This window comes from Gambusia affinis, linkage group LG13, assembly GCF_019740435.1.
Source record: "Gambusia affinis linkage group LG13, SWU_Gaff_1.0, whole genome shotgun sequence".
In the NCBI taxonomy this organism is placed as follows: domain Eukaryota; kingdom Metazoa; phylum Chordata; class Actinopteri; order Cyprinodontiformes; family Poeciliidae; genus Gambusia; species Gambusia affinis.
The window spans coordinates 21,516,573-21,526,567 of record NC_057880.1 but is presented as its reverse complement, the minus strand read 5'-3'; the positions used below and the strand labels follow the sequence as shown (position 1 = coordinate 21,526,567).

The 9,995-nt window shown below is 38.2% G+C and overlaps 1 protein-coding gene across 4 annotated transcripts in view; it reads right to left on the bottom strand.

The window, feature by feature from the left end:
- Window positions 1-355: 355 nt before the first annotated feature.
- Window positions 356-9,995, bottom strand: part of LOC122842707 (arginyl-tRNA--protein transferase 1) — a 57,266-nt gene continuing 47,626 nt past the window's right edge. For 2 of the 4 annotated variants that reach the window (XM_044136830.1, XM_044136828.1), the window contains 2 exons: window positions 7,101-7,221; window positions 359-2,265 (listed from right to left, as the gene is read on the bottom strand). In XM_044136830.1, coding sequence (XP_043992765.1) covers window positions 2,087-2,265; window positions 7,101-7,221 — 300 coding nt within the window. In that variant the 3' untranslated portion in view covers window positions 359-2,086. Of the gene's footprint in view, window positions 2,266-5,929; window positions 6,013-7,100; window positions 7,222-9,995 lie in introns of all 4 variants that reach the window. The other 2 variants (XR_006372608.1, XM_044136829.1) reach the window with 2 other exon arrangements.

Below are 9,995 nucleotides of genomic sequence, written 5' to 3'. Positions count from 1 at the left end.
AGTAATTTCATTTCATTATATCTGCAATGTCTGCTTCCATTTGCCTGGCAATTAAAATAAATTCTACTATTGATGGTCAAATAAAGGATCACTTCATACTACACTGAAATGCGTTATTTCTAATCCCATACAGGTTTATGCAGCAGCAGTCTTGTAGAGTTTCTGTTTTTCTGGTATTTTAGCTAAATATTTCTATTTTCTGGTCAACTACATTAACAGGGTATGTTGCACTAGTTCGCCTCGCTGGTTCAAAAGACTGACTCCAACATTTAGATTCAGTCCACAAAGCAGGATGAGGAGCTCTGTCACCCAGGGAACTCAAAGTTACCTGAGCTGAAATCATAAGAGAACTAAATTATTGAATATGCAAACTGTTTATTTGGTTTAAACAAACAAAAGAACAGAGAGACTATATAAAGAAAGTTACACTTAAAACAGAAACATGGTTTAAAGCAACCTTGCACATGAAAGTTATTAAATTACCGTAGTTTAATAAGAGACAATAAATGTGTTTCTTATTGAATAAAAGTAAAACAAAGAAGACAAATAGTTGACTTTCAAAACAAAACATGTCGTTAAGGAAGCAGTGAAGTCAAACTGGAGTCAGGTTTCTAAACCGATGCCGGTTTCCAACATAAAAACATCAACATAAAATTTAAGCATGGTTTGAAAGAGAAGAATTCAAACTGCTTATCGTCTCAAAAAAAAAAAAATTAATATTCAGTTGACCGGTCTTGAAGGAAGTCAGAAAAACATCTCAATAAATTACATCATAATTGAAAAGGTCGTTTAATTCAGTAATTTTATTCATTTGGATGATTATGGCCTACAGCTAATAAAAACCACCAGTTTCCCAGAAAAGTAACACCCTCACTTGAGTACAACAGCATAAAAACCAGCAGTCAAAGACACCCTTTATAGGACGAAAGGTCATTGTGACAGAAGCTGGATGTTCGGAGTCCTGTTACCCGGCATAATGATGATGGAAAGTTCAGTGGAAGGATAAAGTGAGATGAAAAAAAGCAACCTGTATCTTCACGCAACGTTGTATTGATGCAGTTGATGAAAAAGGAACTTTGATCAACTAACAAGTTTGTATATTGTAAAATACATAGATATAACTTTAAGCAGGTCAACATTTTTGGATTTAGTATTCCCTATTTTTTTTTATTTTTTTACTGAACCACTTTTCTAGCCTGAAATTTTCATGCTTTTGTATTCTGAAAATTTAAGCACAAAAAGAATACAAAATTGAAAATTTTCAAGAATTTTTATTAGTCTGGGCTAATTATTTGTATATTTTACAAATTCTGAAATAACACAGTTGATAAAGAGCTATTCCCTGCTTTTGATGCCATCTGGATTAGCGCAGATCAGCTCTGTTTCAAAATCTACAATGCTTTGATACAATTTGAAAACTTTTATACCTTTGTTCTGTTTAAAAGTGATTGTTTCAGTGGCTTGATTTCTTGTAAAATACATAGATATAACTTTAAGTAGGTCAAAAACAATCTGAAACACTGAAACAATCACTGAAAAATGATTGTTTCAGTGGCTTGGTTTCCTGTCTTACCTCCTTAATTCATGCTCAGTTGAAACACCAAAGGTGCAGGTTAAAACACTGATATTAAACTGGGCTAGAAACCAAAAAAGACAAACAAAATGACCCTTTAGGTTTCCTTAACAATGCATTAATCCATCTTTGAGTTTTTAATATTGCTGGGTGAAATTTTTCTGTCAAGATAAAGTTATGTATATGTACATATAAATAACAAAAAAGGAATATGGAAATAGGAATCCTATGTACTGATATTTTTTTTGACTCATGTATAATTAATGGTCCTAAAAATGCCTTTTTAGCTGTAAGCCATAATCATCAAAATGTCACTGTTAGCAAAATACTACTTTCTGATTTAAATGAGCTTTTCATTGATATTCGTATTGATTGGGCTGTATGTATGATTCGGTACCTGCTCACAGTCGATTGTGTTGAAGCAAGCATAGTGAGGCTGCAGCAGGGAGTTCTTTAAGAGACAAAAACAGATGATTCTTCAGGGCGAGGTGGCAGTGGGACGATGCTCCCTGCTCAGGAGCGGTAGAGTAAGATCCTTTCCGCGCAGTCCTGACCGACCAAGCTGGCGTACTCCTGCACCTCGGCCGTGTCGCTGCGGCCCTTAAATTTGCGGCTGTACACTATGTAGGGCATGACGGTCCGCTTGTGCAGCACCAGCACTCTGCCCACATCCTTCACCGCCTGAGAGTCTCCTAGACAAAAACAAAGCACTTATAAAAACAAAATCAGGACCACTGTGGATGCATCCAACCCCATAAACTTTGGTTTTTATTTTTCTCTGCTCATTTGAATTAACCTCTGAGTGCCTTGGCAAGGCTGCCTCATTATTCCGAGAAGCTGTTGGAGGGAATCTAACTCTCCTGTGCCTTCAGGTTTGAGTCAGCGCGTGAGACGGATAGTTAGTTGGTGTTGCTCACAGAGCCCGTGCCATGCACTGCCAGCTACGTTGTCTGCGTGTGTCCAGAAGCTACGAGCTGCTCTCTGGAGACTCAGATGAGAAAAAAAAAGGTGAAAAATGTTGACCCTCAAACACTTAAACGACTGCCTCCAAGAGAGAGGGGCTGAGCCAAGCTGCTAACAGCTGGCGCCAAGAAGAGGAGGAGGACACAGCAGGGAGCGCCCGGCGAGCCAACCAAACCCAAATATACTTCTCAACAGGTAAGAAGAATGCATGCCATTCTCAAAGTGCAGCACGAGCAAAAAAGCAATGACTCATTTTCTTCTCTTATTCACTGGAACTGCTAAACTACCGAGTTGCAACTCTTAAGATTTGCAACTCAACATCTGAAGTTCAGACCAGATGATTTGGTCTATTAGAGCAAATAAGGAACATCACCTCATCAGGTGAGTGTAGTCAAAACAAAGAGGAACATTTTTAATTTACGTAATTCAGAGTTCCACTGTTTAAACACTGGGTGGTGTAAGACAGAGGCGATAAACTGCATGGAGACGGATGAACAGGAAGTGACATTGGAAGAGAACAGGATGCAGAAGATTAGAAATGAGCAAATCCAATCATTTTTCTTGACATACTACTGAGAACCTAATAATATTTAATCATCTTTACAAACCACTGGCACCTGCATTCTGCATGCAATCACCTAATTATCAAAATATTAATAAAATGAGCTGCAACAACTTCATATATTCAGAGCATTATTCGACGATTCTCTATAGAGAATGCTGGGTTCAGGGGAATATGTTGTGGTAGAGACCGTCGCAGAGTAGCTTCAACCATTTTGACTTTATTTTATGATTTTATTTTGATTCACGACATACAATTTAAATGTAATTTATGTTGAATAGCACTTACAAGTCTGTGTCTGTGAAAGGTGCTTTATAAATAAACTTTAACTACTTAACTGCATCCATACTTACATTAACTAACATACAAGTGAAATGCCTTCATTTATTTGTATCAGAGTGAAGAGGCTTATAAAATCCCTATTAATAATGTCAAACTCTGTGATTATAATGAAAAGGGGTTGAAGGGGTTGGAATACTTCCGCAAAGCCCAGCAAGCTACCTTAAGGCAAGGAGAAATGTGTTTTTATCCTTTAGGTAGAGTTTTAAAACTCTCCTGGAAACTCATATTTTATTTATTAGCTGTGTTTCCCTGGAGTGCAGGGATACAGCTAACGATCCACTTCTTGAAAAAAATCTGCTGAGTCTGGAAACTGAAGAATGGTGGAGCAATGTGAAAAAGAAAATCAGTGGTACATTAGGTTTCCTCATGAGGGATTTTAAAAGATGTTATGCTACTCCCCAATCACCAGTATGCTGGTCCATGAAGAATTCATGTAAGCTGAGGGGATGAGAGTGAAAATATTTAAAAGTCTGACGGTTCCTAACTTAAACTCACCTCCCTATGTTTCTTGTCAAAGTGACAGGACACTTTAATAGTAACCGGAATTACACTAATTCGCCTGATGGAGATATTAAGTGGTGAAGACTTTACAGAACACAGCGGGTAGCAGCGTGCGGCTTTAATATGGTTCATTAACCACTGCGCTAACACTGAACAGAGTGTTCATCTCTCCCTCCTACTCCAGAAAACCCAAACATCCGCTCCTCACATAAACAACTTTCCTTTTCTTCTTTGCTCACTCCAACCTCCGCCAGTGCCTGTTCCTCGCTTTGAGCGGATCCAGATCCTGTTCCTGTTCCTGTCAGGCCAGCCGGACATTCAGTGACATGCCGTTCTGAGGTCGCAGCGCCTTCGAGGGTGGAGTTCAAGGGTCAGGGGGAAGAGGAGTGTTGAGGGTCAGGGCCGAGGTTTGGGGCCCTGACACCTCGCCACGCTTCTTCTTCTTCTCATCCTTTCCATCCCCAAACGTCTTAACACCGGATGAGGGTCAAAGAGCCATTGGGTTATGGCCACTTCCTGTGACCTAATGTTGAAGATCCAAAATGGGACTTGCTTTTAAAAAGGAAAAGGCCAAGATGGAAGTGTTGTGTATGAGAGGTCCATTATTTGACAGCGGAGGCCCAAAAGTTTAAATGCTTTTAGCAGCTGAAAGAAAGATACTTAATTTGTTGTTGACCTCAATCCTTTTAAATGTAAAGGATCTTATTGTCATTATTGCTAAGTCTGTGTGATTATTATGAACCCATACATGAAAGCATTTGCTTTGAGCTTAAATTTATCTTCTATTTTCAGCTCACATTTTAGTTGTCAGGCTAAAATAATAATGACCTGAGACATTCACTTTGTTACAGAACAATGACCATAGAGATACAGCCAGAATGGTTTAGATTCAATTCATGTGTTAGAATGTCATAGTCAAAGTCTAGACATAAGTCTGACTAAAATTGGGACAAATATCAAAAATATAGTTTTTAATTCTTCACCATCTAAACAAGTTGAACTTGAGCTGATTTCACTTAAAATAAGTGTCTAGATGCAAAGCTGGTAGATCTGCAACTTAGTTGTGGCTAAATGAGATTCAACAAAGTATTAGTACATAAGGGCTGAAAAAACAAACTAAACCCTTTTTCTTTTCTTTTTTTTTGTCCATTTATCACATAAAATCCAAATGAAGCACATACAAAAATTTACGAAACATCCAAGAAAATATTAAAGGGGGATGAAAACCTTTGCAGGGCCCAGTAAGAGGGGAGCGAATCCATCAGTTCCCACTCAGACTGGGAACACCAACACTCATCAGGCTAAGGAGCTGAAAGCATTGTGAGGCACAAGGGAGAGTGTCTGACTGATAGACAAGATATGGAATGCAATACGGCAGAAATATAGTAGAAAAGTCAGGAGGCAGAGGGGAGATAAGTGGGTGACATCAAGTAGGTGCTATTTACTGTAAGTAACACTAAAGTACATCAGATTGTTGCTAACTGATATGTTTTACAATCAGGAACGTTAAAGGGACCAACAGAGTGTAAATGCACCATTTTGATGCATGAAATTACACAAATTGCCACTTATTGTTTGCGTTTCCCGGCTGGCGCCTCTTCGATGCATTTAAAGGCAAACAAGAGACAACATGCACATTTTATCCCATGTTTATCCTGCTGAACGGCCGATGGCCCAACTTTTCTCCCTGTCAAACAAACAATGATTGTGAGTGTGTGAGAGATGCTACATATGTGCTGTACATTTGGTCTACGTATGTGTGTACAGACTGATGTTCACTAGGGGTCACAGACACAGTGGGACACTCAATGTGTCAGCAACAGCCGGGCTCAGCGTTACTCCAATCGGACCACCAATAAAGTTCTGCGTTGTATAAATGAAGAAGGAAGGGAGTTGCAGTTCAGCCTAACTGATGGCGGGTTTTTTCTGCAGATAATGGATTAAGACAGTTCAACAGCAAGAAAAACACCCAGCCGACATCGACTCACCTTCTTTCTTAAAAGCCATGAGTGGACTCAAGTTTCGTCCAGTATTTTGCGTTAAATGCCAATATAACATTCTTTTACACATTCTGAAACATGGACAAAACAAATATAAATAAAAGAAACACACACCACCGACAAATCTCTGTGATTAACAATTGAAATGCATAGCAATTTGCATAAAGTGAAATTAAAATACACAAGTCTTCACAAATGAATAAGAAAGCTCAGCAAAAAAAGAAATGAGTAGTAATATATCTGCAAGGAATGAAATAAAACAGTTCAGCAGCAAGAAAAACCTCCAGTCGACATCAGCTCACCTGCCCATGAACCACATAAAAAACATCATCAGCGCTGGAAAGGCAAAGTCGGCTTGTTCATGCACAGGCTGCAACAATAAAGCTAACGCTCAATAAAATTATCCCGTTTGCTGCTGAAATCTAGATAGAAACCAAAATTAACATTTTAACAAAATGCTAGCAGAAAGACTGTACATTTCACCCTGTATAACAACTTTCAGGAAGTAAATTAACAGGAGCTCAATGACAAACTCCATAACAGAATGGGGAAGAAGGAAACGATGTCACAGATTACAGAGGTAAAAATAAAATAACTTTCCCAAAATTGTTACATAGACTTTTTTTAAATAATAGTTTCAAGATAAAAAGAAAGACAATAAAATTAAGACACTAAAGAAATAAAAGTAGAAAAATGAAATTAACAAATAAGGGATTTTTGGTGGAATGAGTTATGTTTAATTTTACTCAATGGAATAGGACAGTTATGTGAACTTTAGCTATCTTTAAACACCTCATTAGGATAACAGTTATATAAATTTTTTAACAAAGGTGTTTTTTTCTTGCGTTAATAACTTAGGGTCTATTTCTTTACTTTTCTGTTACTGAGTAAAGTAAAAGAAGTTTGCAAAGAATAAAATAAGCACCACCATGTTTTCTGAAAAAATGCATTGTGAACTGATGGAACAAGAGTGTGTTGGTTGAAAACTGACAGCGTTTCAGAACCGGAATATCAAACATAATAGTCAGACATAACCGTGCCAAAAAAGGAGCATCAGTGGCTTGATAGGTTGCTAATTTTAGAAATAATCCTGAACTAATGTAAGATAGGACTGCCTCATTTACTTATGGTATTAAATACCTTCAACAAAAAGCCGTACCTGCATCAGGGTCCTGATTTAAACGAGCATAGCGGGAGTTGTTGAGCAGCGGTATGCATTGCTCCACAGAAACCCAAGTGTAAGATTCTGGGCAAAGGAGGTCAGCGGGCCGGTACTGTCCCTGAGAAATGAAAAGAAGACAAAGATCCAATGTCAACATGCTGTTGTAGCCGCTCTACATTTATGAGAAAAACTTTTGACCATTTATACATATTAATATAAAACTTTAAAATGGAAAATGAAAGACGATGGATGATAGAAGAGGACACATGGACAGATGGCAAGATAGAGAGGTGAATGAATGAACATTATCTAAACTTGTCTGTCTGTTCGTCTATGATGGATGGATAGAATGGAGAGGTGGATGGATGAACAAATAGGTAGATGGGTTGACAGTTGGATGGACAGATGGATAAGCAAATGGAAGGGTAGAGAGATGGATAGATGGATGGATGGAAGCATGGACGGATGAACAATGAGGTATGAATAGACAAATGGAGATATGAATGGGTGACCAAATGGATGATTATAGCACAGTTTTGTCTAAACTTCACACCTTACTTCACACTATATGGTAAATTTCTGATTTCATAAATGCAGCTTAATAATAATCCATGACTGAAGGAACTGGTTTTTCAGAAATCTATAATTTAGACAACAGAACAAGAAATACCTTATTATAGTCTTATTATAGTCTTAAATACATCTTTACTTCTGAAAAATCTTAAATAAAATTCCACATTTTTTCCAGACATTTTAAGAGCACTTTGACTAGCAGAGAAAAAAAAAATCACATTTAAATCAGGAACGTTTTTAACGTGCCCCATTTTAGTGAGTGTAAAGACATCCTGTTTTTAAATAATTACATAAAAAGCATTAAACAAATCTTGACTGCTGAGCATCATTAGCTAAGAGACACTTAGGTCGAAGTTAGATGAACCTTTGTTATGACACTGATAAGACCATTTCCACAAACTCTAGTGATGACCCTTGATAACTCAAGGTTTGACAAGTTGTAAACTGACCCCAGGGTCGAGGTGAAGTCTGAGCTGTGGCTCAAACTCCCTTCTCTTAAGGGAGAAGCGGGCCGGTACTGTTCCTTGCTACATCTACCCTTCTCTCTGACTGGAGAGTTGTCTGCAAAGTTGAGCAGGAAACATAAACATACAAGCTTATTCTTATGTGTGCTTGCTAAATGGGTACAAGTCTGTATTTGAAATAACATTTTGGATGGAAAGTAAATCAAGCAGAACAAAAACAGCTGCAAAGCGTAAGGAGGGGGGGGCCAGTGAAGGGGCTGAACGAACAGAAACAAGGCACAGGAGGAGGGGTATTAGACTCCATTATCAGAGACCTGCGTTCTATCACACGGCTCCAAACAAATGCAAACTGCAGAGAGAGTTCTGTAAACAAGCTGGCGCCTGCAACAGGCCTGCTGTGCTGCCTCAACACACACAATATTTGGAGTTTATATGACAGCAAACTGTAGGACAAAGACTCGAGCGTTCCTGGCGTTTCATACACAGCTGAGGTCAGAAAGTGCTGAATAAGTAAACACAAAGTACAGTCGTCGAAATGAACTGTAAATAATAGAGACAAAGGAAATACCACCAATGAAAATAATATAAACAAACTCTTCTGCTCATGACCGATCTGTCAGAGGGGAAAGAATAAGCTGCCCGTTTTTACTTACAACAAATTAAGCCTCTTCCAGGACGGAACGGAAACGTTAACAGAAAAGTAAACATTTTTGGAATACAGTTTTTCAACAAACTGGCATGTGAGGTAATATTCCAGGCTGTAGACACTATGCTACTGATCTAACCAATCTCCTGTATAAAAACTGGATCTCTCGTTTTTCCAAAAGGTGCTTGAAACAAGGAGTACACCGAGTGATCTGCATCGGCTTCCATTTCCTTAAAATTGGCCGCAAAATGTAAAACCAATCACATCTCCCCATCTTATCTACCTCCGCAAAGGTCAGCTACTGAACTCTTGATGAAAATACATTTAAAAAAATTGGTATTAGCAGTAGAGCCGATCAGCGCAACCCTACTTGAAACCTCTGCTGTGAATTGGCACTAAACTAAACAGAATCAAACAATCATATGCTTTTAATCACCATTTGAAATTATGCTTACAGAAGAAAAGAGATAAAAGTATGACCGTAGCAGCTTCTATGGATTCCTCTCTGCATCACACATGAGGAAACAACATTACAGTGCAGCAGATGAAAGATGTCAGAAAAAGAAGAAATTCTCACTCAAGTAAAATAAACAATAACTTGTTTAAGTGCCTTTGCTAACAGACAAATGGCATCTACAACTGACACACACACTCATCTAGTCCCAACAAGCTTCAGGCTCTTATACAAATGTCAGCATGATTACCCTGACACTCTCACACTCTGCCTCCTTTCTATAGATTCCTTCAACACAATGAGACATACCTCTATACAGAGAACCCGCACCTGGGTGCATGTAGAAACACAATGAGGCACACAGTTCCTGCTACAAGTGACTACAACTCTGCAAAAGCAAAATGGAAACAGTAAAAGGTTACAAGAGAAACTGCAAAGATGTGATAGGAACAGAGATAGCCTTTAAAGAAATGGGGGAAAAAGTACAAAATCAGGCTAGCTCTTAACATCCCACAGATATTTTGTTTTTGTTTATTTACTCTAACCTGCTTGTGTCAATGTGTTTCTATAATAGATTTAAAAAAAAAAGCATTTCTGATTTTTACAGGCCTATACTTTCTGTTTATTGCGTGAGGTTTTGAGAAAAAAGTTGAACCAAACCAAAATGATACACAATCAAGTCTGGTTATCCTCACTTGAAAGCAGACAAGATGCACAGAGTGAAATGACCCATCTTTTAGTGGTCTGGAAAGTTG